The following is a 22396-nucleotide window of genomic DNA, read 5'->3' on the forward strand; positions in this document are numbered from 1 at the left end:
AAACATTGCATCCATCAAAGGCTTAAAATCAACCGTAACGACTTTTCTTTCTCTGCTTAGTAAAATTCTGCTCGCGACGAAATCTTTTTCTCTTTCTCTTCTTCTTCTTCTTCTTCATAAAGCGACACGCCGCACGATCAATCGTGAAATCAACCAATCATCGCGGGAGAGAGAAGAGATGCTGCCGCGCGCGGTTTCCTCTTCCTCTCCGTTCTTTTCTTCGCCGAGGAGGAGAGTAAAGTCATCGACGGCGTCGTCCCGCTCCCGGGCGAAGGTTTTGCCGAGAAACGTGTCGTCGTCGTCGACGGAAGGAGGAGGAGGGAAAGGAGGAGGCTCTGAAGCGGCATCGATATCGGGGAAAGAACGACGGCGATGGATCACACCGAAACCACGTTCGGAGGAGGAGGAGAACGGAGAAGAAAACGTCGACGGAAAGAAGGAGAATCAGAAGGATGAGAGGAAAGAAGATTCCTACCTGGACGAAGCGTTGATATCGCTCTTCGCGAGCCGCTTGGCGAAGTTTTTGAACGAAGGAGAAGAAGAAGAAGAAGAAGAAGACTTTTTTAACGAGGAAAAAAGAGGAGTAGATTTCAAACGCGACGTTGCGAATCGGTGCGTTCGCGCGGTTGCCAGAACCGCGAGCGAAGAGGAGCAACGCATGTTCGGTTTGGCGATCATCGAGTCGTTCATACCTACGAAAGTGGCGAAAGCGTTTGGCTGGTTTTTGAGATTGTTTCCGGACTGGTTCGCGAGACGGCACGCGGCGTTCGTTACGCCGTTGATTTTACCGTGGTTAGTCGGCGACGCGGAGGTGAACGACGTGCCTTTGGAGGCGCGCGCAAGAGGGAGCTTCGAGGAGAGCAAAGTGCCCGCCAACGCGTTCGAGGCAGTTTTTGCCGGGACAAAAAGTCAGCAGGAAGGGTATAAGCAAGGCGTTTTGGTGAAGAGATGCCGGGTTTTGGAGGAGTCCGGGTGCGTGTCGGTGTGTAAAAACGTGTGTAAGATCCCGACTGAGACGTTTTTTACGGAAAAAGTCGGTTTACCAGTCACGCTGATTCCGAATTACGAAACTTTAGAGTGTCAGTTTTGTTACGGGCGCGTCGCAGACGGGACCGAAGGCGAAGAGGCTGGCGGATGTTACGTTGGATGCTTAGCAAGTGGAACCAAGAGCTGCGGTGTAGATAATAATAGTGGTAGTGATAGTAGTAATGAGAGCGGTAGCGAGTTGTAATAATTGTACTAGTAGTGTGACGGCTTTTGATAAAAGTTTGATTTTACGAGGGCAAAAAATACGAGAGAGAAAAATTCGCATCTTCGTCCTCACAAAAGTATCATCATGCGCCCCTCCGTTCTCTCCTTATCGTTTATCGTCGTGCTTTATCTTCTGTGCGCCGAAGGAGTGGCGGCGGATGATGCCACGACGACGAAGACGCAAACATTCGCAAGGTCTGAGCTTGACGTTGAGTTGCCGGTGTCGACTTCGCTGTCGATTTTCAAACCCAAAGACTTTACGGCTGAGAAATCGTATCCGCTCGTAGTCTACTTGCACGGATTTTGTCTCGGCGACGATGCGCAGCAGTTGTATTCGTTTACCGCTGCGCGTTCCTCGCCTGGTGGTGGAGGAGAGAGAAGGCAAACGCTGACGCAAATTGGCGTGCGCGAGCGAATCACTTCAGATCAGTTTCTCTACATGCCCTTGGACGCACCGCACAAGACGAGAACTTGCGCGTTGTGCAATATCGCTTCTGATGCTAATAATTACCTCGCGGACCGTTTGACTTCTAATTGGATAAATTCAACGATGTCTCGAATCGGACCAGAATTTCAGTGCGCGGCTTGGAGCGGGAGCGACGCCTGTTGCAATCTTGAACAGGCTGCTAAAATGAATGAAAATAACGACGCGGAATACATCGTCGATGCGATCGAAAAGGTGAAAGCGGCGTATCCAAACATCGACGCGAGTCGCGTGTACGTCTTTGGGATCGCTACTGGCGGATTCATGGCTTCTCGATTAGCGTGCCAAAAACCTGAATATTTCGCCGGGATCGCGTCATTCGCTGGCGCTTCTTTCTACGACGAATCCAAATGCAAACCTACAAAGGCGACAAATTTTCTCGGCGTGCACGGTACGGGCGATACCGTAGTGCCAATCGAAGGCGGAGTTAATATCGTCGGAACTAAATTCCCGTCGTTTACCCGTTCGATGTCGATTCTCTCTTCAGCTTTCGGGTGCAAGAGCGAGCGTTTGGACGAGGATAAATTTACGCTCCCAACCGAGGCTACGCAAAGACGAGCTCCGAAAAATGTAAACGTCGACGTGATTACTTATGAACAGTGCCGCGGAGATGCCTCGCTTGAAAGTTGGACGATCGATGGAACCGATCACTTCCTCGAAGAAAAGACGTCGCTCGAATTGTTTTCTCGCATCACAAAATGGCTGTTAGCGCAACGCCAACTGGGAGAATCTTCTTCTACGTCGTCGTCGTCGTCGTCGTCGCCGACGACAAAAAAAGAAATGAATACAGTTGAGAAACAGAATAAGGACGAGGATGCGACTGTTTCTCGCATCGAATTCGGCGCGGTAGAAGCGTAATAAGGTTTTTCTCTTGCAGACACTCATAATACATCCAAAACTCGTACATTTTTAAATTTTTTCAATAAATGTTTTTGAAGACAAATCACGATGATACCGGTTCTTGTCGTTTGGTAGACGTCGATATACCATTCATTCCTCGACGATCGTTGCTGCTACCGTTTATTCCTTTACTCGCTTCCCGTTTCTCCTGCTTCTTATTCTCGTCGCCTATGGAAATTTTAATCGAGGAAACTCTTCGTTCGTCAGCTTCCACAATGGCGACTCTCAAAACCAGTTCCGGTACGCCGCCGTTTGATGACGACGACGAGGAGGAGGAGGAAGACGTGTAATCGTCGTCGAGATCAAAATCGGACTTTTTATGGTCCGCGTTTTCTTCAAAACCATCGATTTCCTCCGAATCGTCTGTGTAGTCCACGTACAACTTGCTGCTCGACGACGACGACGACGACGCCAACGCGAGCGTTGAAACCGAAGCGCCTTGGACGACGGGGTAAGAAACCGAAAATGTTTCGCCTTCTTTTGGAATACGTGCGAAAATATCGCACACCCAACCTCCGGCGGTTTCGTAGAGAGGACTTTTGGGAATATCAATCTCCAAATACTCCGCGAGCTCTTCGATATCGGCTTTCGCCCCAACTTCGTACGCTCTACCAGTGCCGCTATCACCGCTATTGTTGTTGTTGTTGTTGTTGTTATAATTATTATCGCTACTACTACTGCTGCCACTATTCGTACCGCCAACGTTGATGTCGACGATGACGTCTTTCCCGTTCACTTCTTCTTCCACGACCTCGTTCACAAACCTCGGCAAAGTTTTGCCCCTCGCGTCGTTTTCTTCAAACTCATCTTCTCTGTCCGCCTTATTCTCTCCCCACTCGTCGTCGTCGTGTTCGTCGTATATTTCGCCAACGATTTCCTCGATGCAATCTTCGAGACTCACGAGCCCGATGGTCCCGCCGTGTTCGTTTACGACGACGGCGATGTGATACTTTCTCTTTAACATCTCGCTCAACAATTTCTCCACCGGCATCGACTCGGGAATGAAATAGACGTTTTTATCCATAATTGTTTCAATTGCATCGTCCAATTTAGAATCTTCACTTTCAATTATCGATAGCACGTTTACAATACCAACCACGTTATCGACTCGCTCGTCGAATACAATCACTCTCGTATACTTTTCCTCCCTCCAAAGTTGCTTCAAATTTTCCAACGTCGCTTTGCTTTCGATGCCGCAAATTTGCACCAAAGGTGTCATCACCTCCCTCGCCGGCGTATTCGATAAATCCAAAACGTTCCGTATCATCGACTGCTCGCTCGCTTCGATCGAGTTCGACTCCATCGCTCCGCTCAATACCAACTTCAACTCGTTTTCGCTAACAAATGGCTCCGCGCTCGTTTGTATCCGAAACAAATGAAACCCAAAATCCACGATGGCGGTGCATATCCTTCCCAGCGGGTACAAAATCGTCGACATCATCCGAATCGGCGTCACTACTAACCTCCCAACTACCAACGCGTGCTGCACCGCGATCGATTTCGGGGCAATCTCGCAAAACAACAAAACAAACGCCGACATCGCAATCGTCGCCAGACCAATCGCCTTCTCCCCGTACACCTTCACGATCGCCTCGGTCATCATCGCCGTCGCTAAAATCGAACTCACCGTGCTCCCAATCAATATAGTCGTCAAAAACCGAGTCACGTTTTGTTGCACCGCGTAAAACGGCGACGACGGCCCTTCCTCGTTGGCGAGCTCTTTGATTTTCCACGGCCACAACGTCGTCAGCGCAGTCTCAGAAAGCGAAAGAAAACCACCAAACGCAAAGAGCGCGAACGCTTGGAGAATAGTCGACACGATTTGTGGGTCCGTAATAGAGAGCGACGTCGAGGACGCGACCGCTAACGGTGGCGGCCGCGGCGGCGCGTCCAAATGGGAAGAAGGCGCTTGGACGATACAATTTTCAGCTCTTTGTCCGCTCGTCGCCGCCAAAGTCTCCGCAGGCTTCAACTGTTCCACCACGAGCACACGATCGCGCTCGGAGAAAGATGGAGACGAGACGGACGAAGAAGACGTCGCCGATATTCTCCCGAGGCTTTTTCTCATTCTCCTCCCGAAAAACGTTCTCGTTCTCGTTCTCGTTCTCCCTCTCGTCGTCGTCGTCCCAACTGCTCTTTGTTCCAATTGGCCGTTGGAATGCATCATTCCTTCGACTCCTCTCGCCGCCATGATCGTCGCCTCCGTCCGACTTTTCGCGCGTTTCGAAACGAGGAAAGAGCGAAAGCAACGACGGCGCGCGTGGGGGGGTCTTTTTGCTCGCGCTTCGAGATATAAAGCACAAAAGCAGCAGCGGGAGTAATGAGGTTTTTTATGGGCTGAATTGACCAAAATACATACTTATCCAAAACAAGAGGCAAAGAACGAAGCGGAATAAAAAATGGTGTTCTATTTTTACAAACGGCTAAAGGTGATGTGATGATCGACTGCGGATACGTTTACGCCCATTTTACGTTCCTCTTCTTGTACATTCTTTTTCTCTTTCTCTCTCGCTTCTTCGCCTTCTTCGTCCTATGTCGCGCGCATATTAGGCGCTCTCCGTCGATTTTTTCTCTATTTAGCACTACTCTTCATCAATTTCAAAGCCTTTGTTTTCTTCTCCAGCTCCCTTCTTTCGTGTATTTCTTTGCTGATGGCGTTTAATTGTTCTAAACATTCGCCGTACCTGCTTTTGCACGTTTTTAGTTTCGCGCGCATCTCTTTCACCGAGGATTCGAGTTTTTCGATCGCGTCTTCGCCTTCTTTTTTTATCGCAAAGTAGCGCTGAGCTTTTTTGATCGCGCGGATGTTTTTGGTGTTGGAGGAGAGGCGCGCGCACTCGTCGACGGCTTCCATGGCGAGTTTGGCGTTGGTTTCGTGCGCGAGCAAGGCGCGGCGCATGACGCGTTCGGCTTCGGTGACGTTGGCGACGGCTTCGGAGAGTTTTTCCAGCAGGCGGAGGTTCGATTTGTCCATCCGTTTTTTCTTCTTCCGTTTCTTCTTCTTTTTCGGAGAGGCGGAAGGTGAGGTTGTTGCGAGTTCCGGGTTGTGGTTATCGTCGCCGTGGTCTTCGTCTACCCGTTCTTCTGTTTCTTCTTCATTATCCTCCTCCTCGTCTTCATCTTTGCTAAAAGAAGAAGAAGAAGAAAGAGAAGAAGAAGGAGACGCGTCGTCGTCCTCTTCCCTCGTCTCTTCGCGCGTCTTTGCCAACATCCTCTCCAACTTTGATACCGTCTTCTTACACTTCTCGTGGTGATCGAAACACTCCGCGTGCGCAATCATCGCCTCTTGACTTCTATTCTGATACAAACTCGCCACCGCCCTCTTGTGCAACGCCGGCACCGCCTTCTTCACCGCCCCGCCGAGCTGTTTATACATCCCGTCCACGGCTTCCCTCGCGCGCTCCTTCTCCTCTCTCAACGTCCGCTTCCCTCGATCGTACTCTTGCTCCGCTTTATTCACTTCCTCCGCGGCATCGTTCAAATCTTCCAAAGCGGTTTCCACCCTCGGATCCACCTCTTCCTCCTCCCCCATCAAATCCGTGTTTCGCTCGTACATCCTCCCCCGCGCGGCGAGCGCCTCCGCTTCCTCCGCTCCAAGAGTCGCATCCAACGCGGAATCTTCCAAAGACAAAATCGAACACGTCGTCGCGTTATTCAAGGACGACTGCGTCCTTTCGTGGTGCGTTTGCCCACCACCACCGTGGTCGCGATGATGATGGCTACGACGATGCGCGAATTTTGGTCGTAAAAAATCCTCCTCCGTGAACGCAATCGGATCCTCCAAGTGCCCAATTTTCTCATCCTGCGCGGACAGAAACATCTTCCTCTTTTCCTCGTTCGGTTCTTCTCTCTCCTCGAAAGAGCGGTTGGAAACCCCGCGCGATTGACTTTCCCGCTCGCTTTTTGTGTCCTCCTCCTCCTCGACCACCACTTCGAGCGCGAGAGAAACAACGACCCCCCCGGAGACATCATCGTCCAAAGAAGGCACCAACGCCTCCAGACGCGCTCGAACCACCGCGGATGAAAAGACACCTTCCTTAAAAGAGGCTTTCGGTGGCATGACGATACAGACGACGACTCTTTCGCGCGTTTTGGTTCAGACGATCGCAAAAGCCACTTTTATGCGCGCGCGAGTCGTTCAGGGAAATCCATTTTTGTGAGGGAAAATGCATTTCAAACCGCACTCTTTCTCACGCGCGCACTCATCGTTACGAGAGCCTCGGTGAAAGCATCCCTCGTCGCGGAAGAGTCTCTGCGTTCCCTTCTTTCCTTCGCCGCGTTTTAGCGCGCGCTATTCGTGCGACGCAATCGACGCTCGAAACGTGAGAGAGTGCGGATACGAATGCATTCGCGCTCGGTCCCCGCGACCGGGTCGGTCGCGTCGTCGTTCCTCCCGGGGATGATTTCGAAGAGGACGACGGTTTTGAAGACGACGACGCGTTTACGAACGAAAACGACTGTTTCGAGCAAGCCTCGTGCTGCTGGAAAGTTTCCCCGGCGAGGGTTTTGCGGCGGCGTCCGCGTGGTTTCTTCGTCGTCGTCGTCGTCGTCCGGAAGAGGAGGAGGAGGAACAGAAGGAGGAAGCGGAGACGAAGAGGAGGAAGAAGAGAAGGACGATGATTCAACCGAGAAGGAGGAGAAAGAAGCGCGAAATGAGGCGGAGACTCCTCCTCCTCTGCCGGAATCTCTTTCTCGCGGAGCCGCCGCCGCTTCGCGTCGAGCGCCGATACTGCCGGGAGGACCCCGTCGTCGTCGTCGTCCCGATGAAAGGCTGAAAACGAAAGAAGAAGAGGAAGAGGAGAACAAGAAGTTTGAAAAGCTTCAGAACAGCTTGTTTTTATCCTTGTTAGTGACGGAAGGCGCGATAAAAGGGTCGGCGATGACGGCGTTGGGGTTATTATTGAACGTGAAAGTGATTGATTCGTTTCGTTTTTTGAGCGAGAGCGCGAGCGGAGGCGACGGGGATGTCGTGCTTCTCGGGACCGGCGTTTCGTCGGCGGTTGGCGTCGGGATCGCGTGCGCGATGCCGTTGGTTTTGATCGACTTTGCGATTATGAATCTGTTTTTTCCCAGCGAAACAAGCACTTCTTCTTCTTCTTCCGATGCGTCCGATGCGCCTTCGCTGAGGACCGCGGTGTCCAATTACGCGAAAGAAGCGTCGTTGAACAACCCGTGCTTGAACATGCCTTTTTATAAAGACGCCATCGTCGCCTCTGTTGCACGCGTCGCGGACTCGTTCGCGTGCGTTTTCACGCTTGGATTTTTATTCACGTGGATAACGGAAAGAGGCGTTGAGTACGGTTTTGAGGTGTACGAGATTGAAAATACAACTAAATGGCTCGCGCTCGCGGCGACGGTGTTGGGTAAGGAGGCGATGATTTTTTATGAAAGTTATCGAAGAAAGGGTTTTGGCGCCGGTGGCGGTGCCGACGGTGAAAAAGCAGGAGGTAAAAAAGAGAAGAGAGCGCCCGGGATGAGAGCGTACGTGGTGACGCGAGATAAAATCACCGGGAAGGAAAAAATGGAAGAGATCACCACGGAGAACATCGAGGCGAAGAAGAAGAGAGGCGAAAAATTGGAGCCGCAAGAGTTGGCGATTGAATCCGCGATGTACAACATGAACGTTCGTTCGACTATCGACAATTGGCGCGAAAGAATTTCAAATGGTTTGCTTGGTTTCTCGTTTGTCGTTTCCGGCGGGAACGGAGCGGCTCCTTTGGTTGGAGGTTTACTCGGCGATTTACTCTTTTGCGTGTATCAAAGAAACAACGTGAAAAAATATCTCGAGAAGTACGGTGTGGATGATGAAAGTAATAGCAGCAATAGCAGCAGCAGCAGTAGGAGTAGGAGTAGCAGCAGCAGCAGTAGCAGTAGCGGGAACAAAATGAGAACATCTATTGCTGTGGCCAAAGCGCGACAGCGCGAGATGCAATCCGTTTTGGTGAAGAAGATGAAAGAGAAGGAAGGAGAAACGAATAATACAACGGCGAGTGAAAGCGTCGGTACGAGTAGCAGTACCAACAGTACCAGCAGTCAGAAAATCAACGACATGATACAAGCGGTACAAAAAGAAGCGTCGCTCGTCGCTCGTCTCGTAGTCGAAGCCGACGAGAAAGAATCTCTTCTCTCCTCGTCGTCAACACCGGCTCGCGCCACCAGACTCAACGCCGAACGCAAAGCCTTCAAAACTCTCGAGAACAAACTGCCAAAGCTCATGACGGGTCTTTTCGACGGAGAAACGCCCGAACTTTCCGAATACGAAGTCGCGTTCAAAGAAGCTTCGAACTTTTTGCGAACGGAGAAAGCTTCGCTCGAATCCAAGATTCAATCCTTCGACGAAAGCATCGAGAAATACCGAGCGATGTTTGCTTTCATATTTTCGAACGACGACGTAAACGACGAGGACGAGGACGACGTCCGAGAAAAAGAAAACGAAGTTAGACGAGAAACAAATTTAGAAGTAGGAAAGAAAACGAAAGACGAGGGCGGCGGCACTGCCGTTGAGGCGAAAGAAGAAGACGACGGGGCGTCCTTCGCGGAAAAGTTTGCCAATTTCTTTTGATGAAAGACGCCACCTTCTTCAAAACCACTTTCTTTCTCTCGCAGCACAGTACTACTACTACTACTACTACTACTACTAACAACCGCGCGCGAGCTCTTGTCGTAAAAGCATAAATTCTCTCGATTTTGCTGAAAATTCCTCAAACTTCCCAACAAACGCATCCCTTTTGAAGCGGCAAAGCACGACGCGTTTGCGACTTCCAAAATACATAAAAGAGCATCATGACTCCCGCATCTCGAGAATTAGAGCACGAAAACGAGGAGGAAGAGTTGAATTCGTTCCCGCGGATGTCTGTCGGTGAAACCAGAGACGTGTCTTCGCTCAAAGACAAAGGCGTGACGAAGAAGCTTCTCCAACCTTCATCCACGCCTTCGCATCATCGCACGCACCCAGAAGCCGGGGATAAAGTCCTCGTCCACTACACCGGACGGTTACTGGACGAAGCGAAAACCAAGTTCGATTCCTCGGTCGATCGCGGGGAACCGTTCGAGTTTACCGTCGGGGTTGGGCAGGTTATTAAAGGATGGGATTTAGGGGTGATGACCATGGAAAGAGGGGAAAAGGTGGGCACCTTCTGATTTGTTTGTTTGTTCTCTCGTTGACGACGCTCTTTTGGTTTTACCGCGACGAGTACAATTACCACCACCACTGCTCACATCGTATTCTCGTTTTCTCTCTCTCTCTCTCGGGATGATCTTTTTTAAAAAAACAGTGTTTGTTAACGTGTAAACCAGAGTACGCGTACGGGGCGGCGGGCGCGCCGCCTTCGATTCCGCCCAACGCGACGTTGGAATTTGAAGTCGAGTTGATCTCGTGGAAGTCCGAGAACGATTTGTTCGGGGACGGTGGAGTCATCAGAGTGGCGAAGATTGAAGACGGGGAAGGTTGGAAGACGCCGAAGGATGGGGATTGGTTGGAGATTGGCGTGCGAGCGAGTCGGAAGGAGAGAGAGACGGGGAAGATGTCGACGGTGTGGGAGAAGGGTCTCGCGGATGAAGGAGAGGAAGAAAAGGAAGGGCTTTTCTTTCAGCTCAATTTGAAGAAGAGGAATGGGAAAGAAGATGCGGACAACGACGACGCGAGTAAAGTGCCCTTTGGCGTGCATTTGGCGCTGCAGTTTTTCAAAAAAGGTGAGACCCAGCGACTTTTGGTTCGAAACGAGTACTTGTTGGAAAAAAATGCACCATACGACGAGGACGACGAGTTGTACTTTACGGTGACTTTGAAACGTTGGGTTCACGTGGAAAAGATTTGTAATGGATTGGGCGAGAAGACAACCATCAAAGAGGCTCCTGAATCGAACTACGATACGCCAAACGAAGGTGCAAAAGTCGTCTTCTCGTCCGTGAAGGTGTACCGAGGAAAGCGCGATTTTGCGCGACGAGGACGGGTAGGAGACCAACGGAAAGAAGAAGAAGAAGAAGCGAAAGATTTGGTATTTGCATCGAAAGAAGGCGAAGAATTCATCTACGAAATTGGTGGCGACGATGACGACGAGAGCAACGCATCGATCATTGTTTCCGCGTGCGAAGAAGGCATCCAACGCATGAGAGCGGAGGAAACCGCGCAAATCGTTCTTCCCACAGACTTTGCGTTTGGAACTTCGTCCTCGGACAAAGGAAAAGAAATCAAGAAAACGTTTAGCAACGGCAAAGAAATTTCCAGCTCTGACACACCCTTCGTGACGTACGTTTTCGAGATGAAGTCGATGGAACGCGCGAAAGATCCGTGGGCGCTCACCGGCGAAGAGAAGGTTGAACGCGCGGAGAAATTAAAGTCTTCCGGGAACGCTTTCTTCAAAAAGAAAGAGTACGCTCGAGCCGAAGCGAAGTATTCCCAAGGACTTCGATACGTCGAACCCGACGGCCAACAAAAAGAGGAAACTGCAAACAAAATCAAAGCTTTGAAAGTGTCCTTGCATTTGAACTACGCGGCGTGCGCGTTGAAACGATTCGCGTGGAAAGAAGTTGTCGTAAACTGCGACGAAGTTTTGAAAATTGAGAGCTTGAACGAGAAGGCTTTGTATCGCAAAGCGACTGCGGAGATTGAATTCGAGTTGTACGACGAGGCGAGAAGAACGATTAAGACGCTCGTCGAAGATGTTACCTCGCCGTCACCGACGTCTGCGTCGGAGACGCTCAGATTGAAGCAACGTTTGAAGCAAAAAGAAGCGACCCAGAGAAAGAAAGACTCAAAAGTATTCGGCGGCATGTTTTCAAAGCTCGATTTATTCACCGAAGACGAGAGAAACAAGAAACCGAAATCGGACGAGGAGAAATTCGACGACGCCGAAACGGCCTTGACCGGTTTGGGCGAGATGATGAAAGGCAGCGGCGGAATAGGAGGAGGAGGAGAAATAGATGCAAACGCACCGCCGCCACTGCCTTTGGAGGATTTACCGGACGACTTTCAAGATTACGGCGCGAAAGAGGCGATGGCAACCGACACGTTCCCTTTTGAAGAGGAGAAGAAAAAGTTGGAAGAAGGCGAACAAATGAGCTTGGAAACGGCTTAACGTAAACATTATTAGCTTGACGTTTCAAGATGCTATTTAGCTACCTCTACATTCCTACTCTCGCGCGCGTATTTTCTTCTTCCTAAAAAAACTCCAAAACGTTCGCAACCGGTCCTTCTCTCGTTACGAACGCTTGCGCGAAAACACCGAGCATCGCAATCATCGCTAATCGTCCGTGTTTCACCTCGGATACTCTCAATTCCACGTCTCTCTCCGCGTCCGCGCTCAAATTAAACGGATCGAACGGCCCTCCGCCCGGGTAATTCGTATCTCCCGGTAAATATACGCCAACTGGTTCTAGACTCTCGATCCCTACGTATCTCGCGTACTCCGGACCTCCCATCAGAACCGCTTGACAAAACGCGATTCCAATTATGCCGCTCGCGCCTGCTATGTGAAACCCCTCAATCCCGAGATAATTCACGTCTATGCCTTCCAAAACCTTCTCTCCAATCTTCCACCAAATCGGTTCGCTCAGCTCTAACGCGCCGCTTCTCGATAAGATCTCCGGAACGCACACTCCTACAACCGCCAACATCGCCCATCGTCCGTGCAACAACTCCAACTCTACGTTTCTGCGTCTCTTCTCCTCCGTATCGCTCAAGCGCAAAGGATCGAACTGCGCGTCTCCCGCTAACGTCCCGTCTAAATACGAAGGGAACATAAACGACGACGACGCATCGTCATCAGAGTCTCCTCCCGAGAAGAAAGAAACAGACTTTCGCGGCATCCACCGTCCTCTTTCCTTTCCAAAATACATTGGAAACTTTGCTTTCGCCAACGCTCGCATCCTCTCCCTCCCTTCTCTCCCGCCTTCCGTGCCTCCTTCGTCTGCCTCTTTCGCTTTCCTCGCTTGCTCTCTCAATCCGTCGCCGAGATCCGATTTTGATACGCACGTCAACAGAACAACCGGTAACGCGGAGAAGAGTAAAGACGCGTTCGAGCCGAACTTTTGGACCAAGACCACGCCCAACGCGACGCCAAAGGTGACGTAGAAGAGAGGCGACGAGACGACGTTTTCGATTATGAATTGTTGTTGTTGTTGTCCGATGGTGTCGTCGTCGTCTTTGGCTTTCGATGACGACGATGATGACGACGACCATGCATCTTTCTTACTCTCAAAATCCGTTTCCTCCTCTTCGCCGTCGTTCTTCTTCGAATCGGCGACGAGACGAATTTTGTTCAGACGTCGTCGTGTGCGTCCTCGTTCGCGCGTTGTTGCACGCGTCGAGAGACGAACGCTCTTCGAGGAGGAGGACGACGACGACGAAGAAAACGGGGCAGAAAGAACAGCACCACCACCGACGAGAACAGTAAAAGAAGACGTCATGTTCCCTCGAGAACACTACACTACTCTTTGTCGTCTCTGTGTATCGTCAAAGTTTTTCCGACGATCGATGCAGAGGTCTCTCGCGCTGTCTTCTCTCAAAGCGCGCGCGTTTCGAGATTCAATTCAAGTGCGGAGAGAAGAGGACGGACTTTTCCCCAAAGATATGTTGCGAACGCGAACGAAGAGCAACACCAACGACGACACCATCAGAGGAGGAGAATCAGGATCAGCACTCAGAGGAAGTAAAGGCAAACACCACTCGCAACGGAAGAAGAAACACATCCTGAACCTTTGCATCGGATTCGCGATCGTATTCATCCTCGGCGCGTTCTTCTCTCTGTTCGTGTACGACATCGAGGATTTGGAGGAAGCGTCGGCCGTTTCGTTTCGAGACGACGGAAAAGGGACGTTGAACGACGAGAGGAAGAAGAAGAAGAGAAGGAGAAACCACGAGGAAAAGGAAAAGGAAACAGAGGAGGCGCATTCGACGAGGCGTCGTGGGAGTCAATTAGGGAGCGCTGTAACACCAAATGCGCGATTCGATGATGTGCGTTCGAGTTTCGCGCAGTCTTTCGCCGCGCTCTCGAAAGGAGGAAACGGAGGATCGTTTCCGTACCGGTACGTTTTCGATCTTTTGCTATTCGCTCGTCTTCGTCGTGTTTTTCAATGACTGATGTCGTCGTTCTGTTCTCTTCTTACAAAACAGGTTCAAAGTGTTCGTGTACGAAGACGTTCCGGAAGCGCTCAACGCGGATTTACGAACGAAACGAAGCGATAAGTGTAAAGATAACGGGTACGCGAACGCGGAGTGGAAGATACCGGAGCTGATTGCGAAGAGCGAGGTGTACACGCCAGACCCGGAATTGGCGGATTTTTACGTCGTGCCTTTGTTTCCCGAGTGTTACGTGAGAGATAAGTTGGAAAAAGGAGGGGCGGATTACGTCACCGCGGTGAGGAAGGTGAATAAGATGTACCAGGCGGCGATCGATAGGATCGCGGGGAATTATCCGTATTGGAGGAGGAGCGAAGGGAGGGATCACGTGTTTATTTTTCCCGCGGAGAAAGGCGCGGAAAACGTGTTGAACGAGAAAACTTTGGAGAGGATCGGGAAGGCGATAAAGATTGTCGGCGTGCCGACTTTTAAATCGTCGCTGTCATCGAGTGGCGGCGAGGATAGCGATGGTGATGGTAGCAATAGAGTTGATAGTAATAGCGAAAGCCTAGAGGAGGAAGAGAAAGAAGAAGAGGAGAACAACAGCGCTAAAGCTATGGCGACGCGTCGCGCTCGCTACGCGTTCTCGCCGTTTAGGGATATTATCGTACCTCCCGTTCGAGATTCCAGAGACGAAGCCTACGCTCTGGTGAAAGCGGAAATGGAGAACGTCTTTAGCGCGAGGAGAAAAATACGAATGCATTTTCGAGGGAAAGTTGTCAGCGAAGATGACGAGTTCTTCGGCGCGGGTGGTAGCGGTAGTAGTAGCGAGAGCGGCGGAAGCGACACCAAAACTGACTCTTCGACCGATGGTAGAAGGAAAAGTTCATCTTCCTCCTCCTTCAACGTGAGAAGACGCGCGTACGAACAACTCAAAGGTTTAAAAGGCGTCAACGTCGTCATCGACGAGAGCAATACTGCCGGTTCTTTCGAAGTTACCGGCGGCATAGAAACCGACAAAGGAAGGAAGAACGCGACGTTCTCTTCCTCCTCCTCGTGCGATCGCAAGTGCGTCCTCCGCGAAATGCGCAACTCGGAAACGTGCTTAATCACTCCTCACGGCGGCCTCGAAGGATGGTCCACCGCTCTCTCCGACGCTATTCTTTCTGGATGCGTTCCACTCATCGTCCACGACGACTTCGAACCGTACTTCTCCGACGTCCTCGATTGGGAAAATTTCTCCTACAAAATCCCGACCCGCGAAGCTCTCCGAAACGCCAAAGACGCTTTACTCCACGAAAAAAGCAAAGCTTCCTCCATCACGCGCTCGAAACGAGAAAACGATTTAAAAATCGCCGCGCGGGCTTCCGTTTGGAACGACAAGTGGCAAAGCGGCGACGCTTTGGATGCCTTATTCGAAAGTTTACGCCGACGGGTTCGGTATCATCGAAACTCGCCGTTTCGATTTTACGCCGAAGCCGATCGAAACGGTTGACTTTTGTTGAGCGCCGAGAAGATTGGAGAGAGAGAAAGAGAAAGAGAGAGAGAGAGAGATACAGAAAAATGTACAAAATTTGACAACGATTACATCATCACACGCTCCTAATAACAAACTATTCTTTACTCATTCAAACGCCGCGTCCGGCGTCCTCTTTCGCTCTCTTCTCCACCTCTCGTTTGAGTTGTTCCATCTCGTCTTCTATTTTCGTCGGTAAATTTGTCGCGTCGGAGATAAAATTGACCACTTCCGTCGCCGTTCTCTCTAAAACGGTTTCCGCGAGTGCTTTGCCAAGGAGGAACGCGTCTAACGGTTTGTCGTTTACGTCTGAATCGTCGCTTTTGTTGTCGTTCCCCGCGGTGGCGTTTTGGGTGACGTTTCGCTTCTTTTTCTCTCGCGGGGAAAAGGAAATAGAACGACTTTGTTGGAAAGAGAACGAGGAGGAAAAGGAGGAGGAGGAGGACGAAGAGCAGCAGCCGTTGTTCGACGAGCGACGGCGTGCCCCGATGAACACTCCCTGCGCAGAAGGGTTTGCGACGACGGGATGCATGCGCGAGCGTGGTTTTGCAAACTGGAGGATTACTTTACCGTGACGATGTGATGTCAAAAATGAAGGATTTGGTGGACGAGCGAACGAGAAGAGGACGATTAAAGATCGATCAAAAGTATCGGAATAATCATTCGGCGTTAAATGCGCGTCGTCATCTAAACGTTGCGTTCTTTTGTGAAACAACAACTTTTATTAGTAGTGTTGATCTTTCTTCTTCTAATAGAAAATACAAATACAAAACAACTCTCTCGCTCTCTCGCTCTCTGCTCCAATTGACTATTACCGCCGCTCTTCTCGCGGGTACGCGCTTTCGTCTTACTCCAAGTCTCGAACGATATCGCGCGGAATTTCTCCGTTTGGCGGCGGTTGATTCGATAAGCGAATCGTTCGAGGCGTGCCACCTGGGGTGGTGGTTGTGGTCGTTTGATCGTCCGCGTTCGCGCCTCCCTTTTTTGGGTCTGTTGTTTTTGTGTTCGTCTTTACGTTCGCGTCGCTATTCGCGTCGATTTGAGTCAACGTAAAACCGCTCGCCATCCACATCAACCCGTTATGTACGCTCTGCCCGACGCTCTCGATACCCTCTCGCATCGCCTCTTTCGCGTTTGAAAGCGCATTCACCGCGCCGTTCGCGTTCGTTGCAAATCTATTTAACCAATCCGGCGGCGGAGGAACGCCCAACGCCTTCGTAAACGCCTCGCAAAACGTGTTACAATTCTTCGAAAATAACTCGTACTCGTTCCCTGGCCAGCTGGCTTTCATCACCGCCACTATCGCTCTCACTTTCGTCGCGTCTGCGCTCGTCACCCCTAGCGGAATAGACTCCCGAAAAACGTACGCGCTGTTCATTTTTGGTTGACACGGGTACACGCCGGTCCCTTCTTCGCAATAGCCGTAGGAATATTCGTACCCGTGCACTTCAATCCCGCCGTGAAATATCCCGCCCGCGTTGAACGTGTCCTTCGTTAACGTGTTCAGGTGTTGAATCGTCGCGTTGGTTAAGTCAGACTTCGTGTTCGTGATGTCGTAGACGTTCAGGGTTACCAGCGCCATATTATACTCTTTGCCTCCTTCCTAGTGGTGTTTACTACTCTAACTCTCTCTCTCTAATCTCTCTTTAATGGTTTAACGATACAGTATCAGTGTCGAAACGCCGACTCTGGACTCTCGAAAACAATCTCTCTTTCGCGCTCTTCTCCTCCTTCGCCTCACGAAAACGACGACGATGTGTACGTTTTGAGAAGAGAAATCTCTCTCTCGTTTCCCCGCTCTCAAAGTCTCTCAAAATGCGAACAAATAAACTTGCAACTCTGTTTCGATCGAGCACGCGTTCGTTTTCGAGTTCAAGAGAGAGAAATTATTATTATGATGATGATGGCAAAACAGCGCTCGTTTCTCTTTTACTCTCGTTCTCTCTCTTTCTCTCTCTGTCTGTCTCTCTGTGTAAACGTTTGTGCGGATGCGATTATGCGGGGAAAAATGCGTGAGAAATTCTCATCAGACGCGCTCGAATAATACCTCTCGATACGCGTTTGAAACGATGCGAGACGCGAAACGAAAGACCTCGAGAGGTATTCCACACAATGTCAACGAAAAGGGCGGACACTTTTACCACTTAGAGCGGAAAACAAACGACAAATACGACCGATATGAAACGATGAGACGGAAGGTGTGTTCTTGATGTTTTTCAAACTGGCGTGCGCGTTCGTCTTATCCGTGGTTACGGTCGGATGGACGTGGGCGAGTCGCCGGCGCGAGCGATTCCATCAAAATCGTTCAATTAAAACGAGTGATTTTGTGACTGCCGAGACTTTGGCGGGAGGAGGCGAAGGCGTCGGCGTCGTCCTCCCGGTGAGAGGCGTCGTTTCAAACAGGACGAGAGATAACTGGCACACGCAAGTGGAGACGAAACATAGAGGGGAAGTCGCGTTCGTGTTCGTGGTGGAAAAAGAGACGGACGATGCGAAGGAAGCGGCGGAACGGTTCGTAGGAGGAGCGGCGGCGGCGTCCGCCGAGGGACGAGGAGGAAGAAGAAGCGCGCGAGTGGTCGTTTCCGGGAGCGCGGAGAACTGTTCGCAGAAGATTCGGCAGCAGTTGCGAGGGGCGGAAGAGCTCGGGGCGATGATGGGCGACGAGGACGAAGACGACGGTAGAAGTCGTCGTGGTTTTCATCGTCGCTTTTTTCGAGATGAAAAGAGGAGCAAAAACAGAATTAAGTACGTTTTGTTCTTAGACGACGACGTGATGCTGTATCCGAGCACGATTGGGAGTTTAGTGAGCGCGATGGAAAAGGACGAGAAGGAGACGGGCGGGAACGCGTTGTTGGCGACTGGGTACCCGTTGGATTTAGTTGGCGGCGCGGGCGACGGCACGTCGTCGTCGTCCTCGTGCTTTGCGAATTACATGACCATGGTGTATCACCTCGTGTTGTTGATACCTTTCTCGCACGGTAAGTACGCCAAAAACGTTTGGGGAGGGTGCATGCTTTTTCGGTTGGAGGATTTCCTCGCCAACGCGTGTAAAGTGAAAGAAGCGTACGAGACCGGCGGATACTCGGACGATCTCATCGTCGCCGCCGCTGCCGATCGGGAAAAGAGAACGATACTATGTCCCGGCGACGCGTTGTTCCCAATGCCGCTCGATCCGAAACAAACCGTAGGAAATTTCCTGAACTATTTTCATCGACAAATTTTCGTCAACGACACGTATTCCGACGGACACATGAAATTTATCAACCACGGTATGCTTCTGGCGATGTTTCTCTCCAGTTTATGTTTAACGGTTGGAACAGTCGCGAGCGCGATAGATATTGCGCTCTGGTTATGGACTTTAGCAGCGTGTTCCAAAACATCATCCCTCTCGATTGCGGCGACGGAGAAGACAAACGTCGTCCCTTCGCTCGCTTTCGCGGTGTTCTTCGCGCACTTCCTCGCCGTAACGCGCGCGAAGAAAATGTACGCGTCCTGCGTCTCTCTCTGCGAAAGAACCGCCAAAACGAGTCCGCGCGACAGAAAGAACACCACCTCACCAACCACACGTAGCGCTTCTCAAACATCGAAAAAACCAAACGCCGGCCGCGTCGCCCGTTCCGGATTCAACCGCACCAACTGGTTCAAAGTCTGGCTCGCCCTGTGCCTCGTGTACGCCGTCGCGCCTTTCGTATGCGCGTACGTCTACTTCGTCTCGGACGAAGTCGCTTGGAGCGGTATTCGGTATAAAAAATCTCGCGGTAAAGTTTCAAAAGTTTTCTCTGCATCGTCGACGCGGTGACGATGCGTGACAAAAATGACGACCACGATCAAATGGGTGCGCGTCCGAGAGAGAGCGAGAGAAAGAGAGAGACAGAGAGACAGAAAGAAGAAGAGAGAGCGTAAACGCTTTAGACTCGAGTAGAAGTTAGACATTTAGAAAACCCTAAACATAAAAAGAGCCACATTTCCCTCCACAAAATCTCTCACTTATTCAACGAAGCGAGTCTTTATATTTACATGCTCGCGGCGAGGACGAAAGCGTCGTTTTCCGCGTTGTTCTCGTCGTCGTTTTCATCCTCCTCCTCGTCGTCGTCACTACTACTACTCAGGAGAAGGAGAAGGCTTTTACTGTCGAAGGATACGACGATGATGATGATTTCTTCCTCTTTCTCTTCTTGTTTGCATTCGCCGAATCTTCTTTTGTCGGCGAATTCTCGTCGAAACACCACCCCGGGGTTGTTCCGCGTCGTCGGCGCCGTTCGAGCGTCGTCGTCGACGAGAAGAACAGCTCGATTTCGAGGAGGCTCTTTCTTCGGCGCTTTTTTGTCGTCTTCGTCTTCGGAACGAGCTTTCCCACGGCTTCTTCGTCGTCTTTCTCGGGGCGCAAAATCACTAGCCGGTGGTGGAGGAGGGGTGGATGGCGTTGAGACCTTAAACGACAAAATCGCCTCGCAAGCGGCTTTGGTGAAAGGATTGAAAGCGGACGGGAAGACGAACCAAGACGAGGAGGTGAAAGCAGCGGTGACGATTTTGAAGGCGTTGAAAGCAGAGCTGGAGGAGGGCGAGATTAGGACGGAAACGACGAGGGAAGCGATTTTGGGCGACGGCGGCGGCGAAGAGAAGAAGAAGAAGACGCAAAAGAAAGGAGGAGGAGGAGGAGGGAAAAAGAAAGGCGGCGGCGGCGGCGAGCAGTCGTCTGGTTCTTCTCCGGAGGAAGTTAGAGCAGTGCGCATTGAGAAAATGGCGCAGTTGAAAACGTCGAATCAAGAGCCGTTCGCGTATAGGTTTGATCGAACAAACACGGCGGCGAAATTGCAAGCCGCGTATCCGGATTCGGTTTTGGCGAAAGGCTGCGAGTTGGAAAACGGAACGAGAGAGAAAGTGTGCGGCAGAGTGACGGCGAGAAGGGTTTTTGGGAAACTCGCGTTTATGACCTTGACGGATGCGAGCGGGACGATTCAGTTGTATTGCGACGAGTCGAGGATCGATCAGGAGCAGTTTGAGACGATCAAAACCTTAATCGATGTCGGCGATATCGTCGGGTGCGAAGGGCCTTTGAAACGGACGGATAAAGGTGAATTGTCGATTGTCGTGGAAGATGTGAAGGTTTTAACAAAGTCATTGAGAAATTTACCGGATAAGTGGCACGGTTTGCAAGATGTTGAGATTAAATATCGACAAAGATACGTGGATTTAATCGCGTCGTCGGATTCGAGAGATACTTTTTATCAAAGAACAAAGATTATCAAAACGATGAGAAGGTATTTGGAAGACGAGTTGGAGTTTATGGAGATGGAGACGCCGATAATGCACACGGTTTCCGGCGGAGCGGACGCTAAACCATTCAACACGCACCACAACGCTTTAAATATGGATTTAACGTTACGAATCGCGACCGAGTTACACTTGAAGCGCTTAGTCATCGGCGGATTTGAAAGAGTGTATGAAATTGGACGCATTTTTCGAAACGAAGGATTATCGACCAGGCATAACCCTGAATTTACGTCTATCGAGTTGTACCAAGCGTACGGTGACGTGAGCGACATGTTGGAGTTGACTGAGGAAGTCATCTGTAGATGCGCGGCGGCGGTGAGCCCGTCTAAAAAATTAGAACCCATCCAATACGGAGACGAAACGATCGATTTAACGAAAAGACCGTGGAGACGTGCGAGCATGAACGATTTAGTCATCGAAGCGTGCAATGTGGACGTGTTGAATGGCTTCGATGGTGATTTAGAAAAAGCGAAAGCGGCGTGCGAACCGGCTTTAAAAGCGCACTCGAAACAAGCCGGCGCTTCCATCCCGGCCGTTCGAGATTCGCCAAACCTAGGAACTTTGTTGAACGAAATGTTTGAAGCGACCGTCGAGGGAACTTTACGCCAACCAACGTTCGTTCTCGATCACCCGATCGAGATCTCTCCTCTTGCGAAACCGCATCGAGACAAAAAAGGCGTCACCGAACGTTTCGAACTCTTCGTCGTCGGTCGAGAGTTGGCCAACGCGTTTTCGGAGCTCACCGACCCTATCGATCAAAGAGAACGATTCGAAAAACAGTCGCGAGCGCACGCAGAAACTCAACGCGCCGCGCTCGTTCGCGCCGAGAAAAAAGTCGAACGCGGCGATAAAGACGCCGGCGACGTGTTGAAGGAAACCACGGACGATATTTACGAGTTTCCGATTGACGAAGATTTCATCAACGCTTTGGAATACGGAATGCCGCCGTGTGGGGGATTAGGCATAGGCGTCGATAGATTGGTGATGTTACTCACGAATTCACCGAGCATTCGAGACGTGATCGCGTTTCCCACGCTCAAAAACGAAGATTAGTGATGAACTTAATGCTATAAACGAGTAAGATTAGTGATGAACTTGACGCTTTAAACGAGAGCGGGTTGTTACGATACAAAAATAATGATACAGATCTAAAAACTTAAATACAGATGCTAGCCGAGCGTCCCTCTCGCGAACGCGCGACCCGAGAGACGAAACAAGATGAAAACATTATTCAAACTTCCGCCGCGTTTGCGAGCGCCTGCCTGAACGACTCCCACTTCTTCCCGCCCGCCTCCTTCCCTCTCTCGTCGTCGTCGTCGTCGTCGTCCTTCTCCTCCTCTTCCTCAAAGAACGGATTCATCCTCGCTCTCGTCAACGCGCTCTCCATCGCTTGAAACTTTTTCCTGACCACAAACTCCTCCTCTTCTTCCTCCTCATCATCCTCCTCTGTCTCTCTCGTCATCGCGAGCATCAGAACAAACCTCGAGGCGGTCAGCCACGCGTAAACGACTTCTCCATCGGAAGAGGAACAGACGACGCCTACGTAGTTTTCTGTGGTGGTCATCGACTGATGATGCTGACGCGTCGTCTTGCTCCTCTCGAGTAAAGCGTACTGGACGCCATCCGCGGCGCGAAGGAAAAGCTTTTCCAATTTGGAGGAGGCGGAGGCGTTCGCCGTCGTCGTCGTCGTCGTCGTCGTCGTCGTCGTTCTTTTCCCGTCGTCGCTCGAAGAAGCGGCGTCGTCCACTTTGAAATCCGCGACGACGACGACGACGAGTGGTGCGAGACGAAGAATGTCTCGAGAAACGAGTTCGAGGTCGAGCGCGGCGGCGCCGAGCAGCTTCTTCATCTTTGATCGTCTTCTCCTCCTCCTCCTCCTCCTCCTCGTCGTCGTCGTCTGCTCGGAACCGCG

General features: G+C 51.0%; 13 protein-coding genes across 13 annotated transcripts; 7 read left to right on the forward strand and 6 right to left on the reverse strand.

The window, feature by feature from the left end:
• Positions 1-178: 178 nt before the first annotated feature.
• Positions 179-1231, forward strand: Bathy13g02400 (predicted protein; the record flags this gene model as incomplete). The annotated part of the gene is made up of 1 exon (XM_007509422.1): positions 179-1231. One exon carries the CDS (start codon positions 179-181, stop codon positions 1229-1231), a length of 1053 nt encoding a protein of 350 aa, XP_007509484.1.
• A 105-nt stretch (positions 1232-1336) lies between these two features.
• Positions 1337-2593, forward strand: Bathy13g02410 (predicted protein; the record flags this gene model as incomplete). The annotated part of the gene is made up of 1 exon (XM_007509528.1): positions 1337-2593. One exon carries the CDS (start codon positions 1337-1339, stop codon positions 2591-2593), a length of 1257 nt encoding a protein of 418 aa, XP_007509590.1.
• Positions 2594-2678: 85 nt separating this feature from the next.
• On the reverse strand, positions 2679-4826 carry Bathy13g02420 (predicted protein; the record flags this gene model as incomplete). The annotated part of the gene is made up of 1 exon (XM_007509393.1): positions 2679-4826. One exon carries the CDS (start codon positions 4824-4826, stop codon positions 2679-2681), a length of 2148 nt encoding a protein of 715 aa, XP_007509455.1.
• Positions 4827-5207: 381 nt separating this feature from the next.
• On the reverse strand, positions 5208-6695 carry Bathy13g02430 (unnamed protein product; the record flags this gene model as incomplete). The annotated part of the gene is made up of 1 exon (XM_007509479.1): positions 5208-6695. The coding sequence occupies one exon, from the start codon at positions 6693-6695 to the stop codon at positions 5208-5210; it is 1488 nt and encodes a 495-aa protein (XP_007509541.1).
• A 282-nt stretch (positions 6696-6977) lies between these two features.
• On the forward strand, positions 6978-9197 carry Bathy13g02440 (predicted protein; the record flags this gene model as incomplete). The annotated part of the gene is made up of 1 exon (XM_007509386.1): positions 6978-9197. The coding sequence occupies one exon, from the start codon at positions 6978-6980 to the stop codon at positions 9195-9197; it is 2220 nt and encodes a 739-aa protein (XP_007509448.1).
• Positions 9198-9418: 221 nt separating this feature from the next.
• On the forward strand, positions 9419-11712 carry Bathy13g02450 (predicted protein; the record flags this gene model as incomplete). Its single annotated transcript, XM_007509478.1, has 2 exons — positions 9419-9760; positions 9910-11712. 2 exons carry the CDS (start codon positions 9419-9421, stop codon positions 11710-11712), a joined length of 2145 nt encoding a protein of 714 aa, XP_007509540.1.
• Positions 11713-11794: 82 nt separating this feature from the next.
• Bathy13g02460 (predicted protein) lies at positions 11795-13042 on the reverse strand (the record flags this gene model as incomplete). The annotated part of the gene is made up of 1 exon (XM_007509459.1): positions 11795-13042. One exon carries the CDS (start codon positions 13040-13042, stop codon positions 11795-11797), a length of 1248 nt encoding a protein of 415 aa, XP_007509521.1.
• A 67-nt stretch (positions 13043-13109) lies between these two features.
• On the forward strand, positions 13110-15189 carry Bathy13g02470 (exostosin-like glycosyltransferase; the record flags this gene model as incomplete). The annotated part of the gene is made up of 2 exons (XM_007509580.1): positions 13110-13660; positions 13749-15189. The coding sequence occupies 2 exons, from the start codon at positions 13110-13112 to the stop codon at positions 15187-15189; spliced, it is 1992 nt and encodes a 663-aa protein (XP_007509642.1).
• A 133-nt stretch (positions 15190-15322) lies between these two features.
• Bathy13g02480 (unknown protein) lies at positions 15323-15742 on the reverse strand (the record flags this gene model as incomplete). Its single annotated transcript, XM_007509539.1, has 1 exon — positions 15323-15742. The coding sequence occupies one exon, from the start codon at positions 15740-15742 to the stop codon at positions 15323-15325; it is 420 nt and encodes a 139-aa protein (XP_007509601.1).
• Positions 15743-16057: 315 nt separating this feature from the next.
• Bathy13g02490 (predicted protein) lies at positions 16058-16792 on the reverse strand (the record flags this gene model as incomplete). Its single annotated transcript, XM_007509489.1, has 1 exon — positions 16058-16792. One exon carries the CDS (start codon positions 16790-16792, stop codon positions 16058-16060), a length of 735 nt encoding a protein of 244 aa, XP_007509551.1.
• A 627-nt stretch (positions 16793-17419) lies between these two features.
• Bathy13g02500 (glycosyltransferase family 21 protein) lies at positions 17420-19009 on the forward strand (the record flags this gene model as incomplete). The annotated part of the gene is made up of 1 exon (XM_007509322.1): positions 17420-19009. The coding sequence occupies one exon, from the start codon at positions 17420-17422 to the stop codon at positions 19007-19009; it is 1590 nt and encodes a 529-aa protein (XP_007509384.1).
• Positions 19010-19356: 347 nt separating this feature from the next.
• Bathy13g02510 (lysyl-tRNA synthetase) lies at positions 19357-21537 on the forward strand (the record flags this gene model as incomplete). Its single annotated transcript, XM_007509431.1, has 1 exon — positions 19357-21537. The coding sequence occupies one exon, from the start codon at positions 19357-19359 to the stop codon at positions 21535-21537; it is 2181 nt and encodes a 726-aa protein (XP_007509493.1).
• Positions 21538-21715: 178 nt separating this feature from the next.
• On the reverse strand, positions 21716-22333 carry Bathy13g02520 (unknown protein; the record flags this gene model as incomplete). Its single annotated transcript, XM_007509374.1, has 1 exon — positions 21716-22333. The coding sequence occupies one exon, from the start codon at positions 22331-22333 to the stop codon at positions 21716-21718; it is 618 nt and encodes a 205-aa protein (XP_007509436.1).
• Between the last annotated feature and the right edge of the window lie 63 nt (positions 22334-22396).

Source organism: Bathycoccus prasinos, assembly GCF_002220235.1.
Source record: "Bathycoccus prasinos genomic : Chromosome_13".
Classification (NCBI taxonomy): domain Eukaryota; kingdom Viridiplantae; phylum Chlorophyta; class Mamiellophyceae; order Mamiellales; family Bathycoccaceae; genus Bathycoccus; species Bathycoccus prasinos.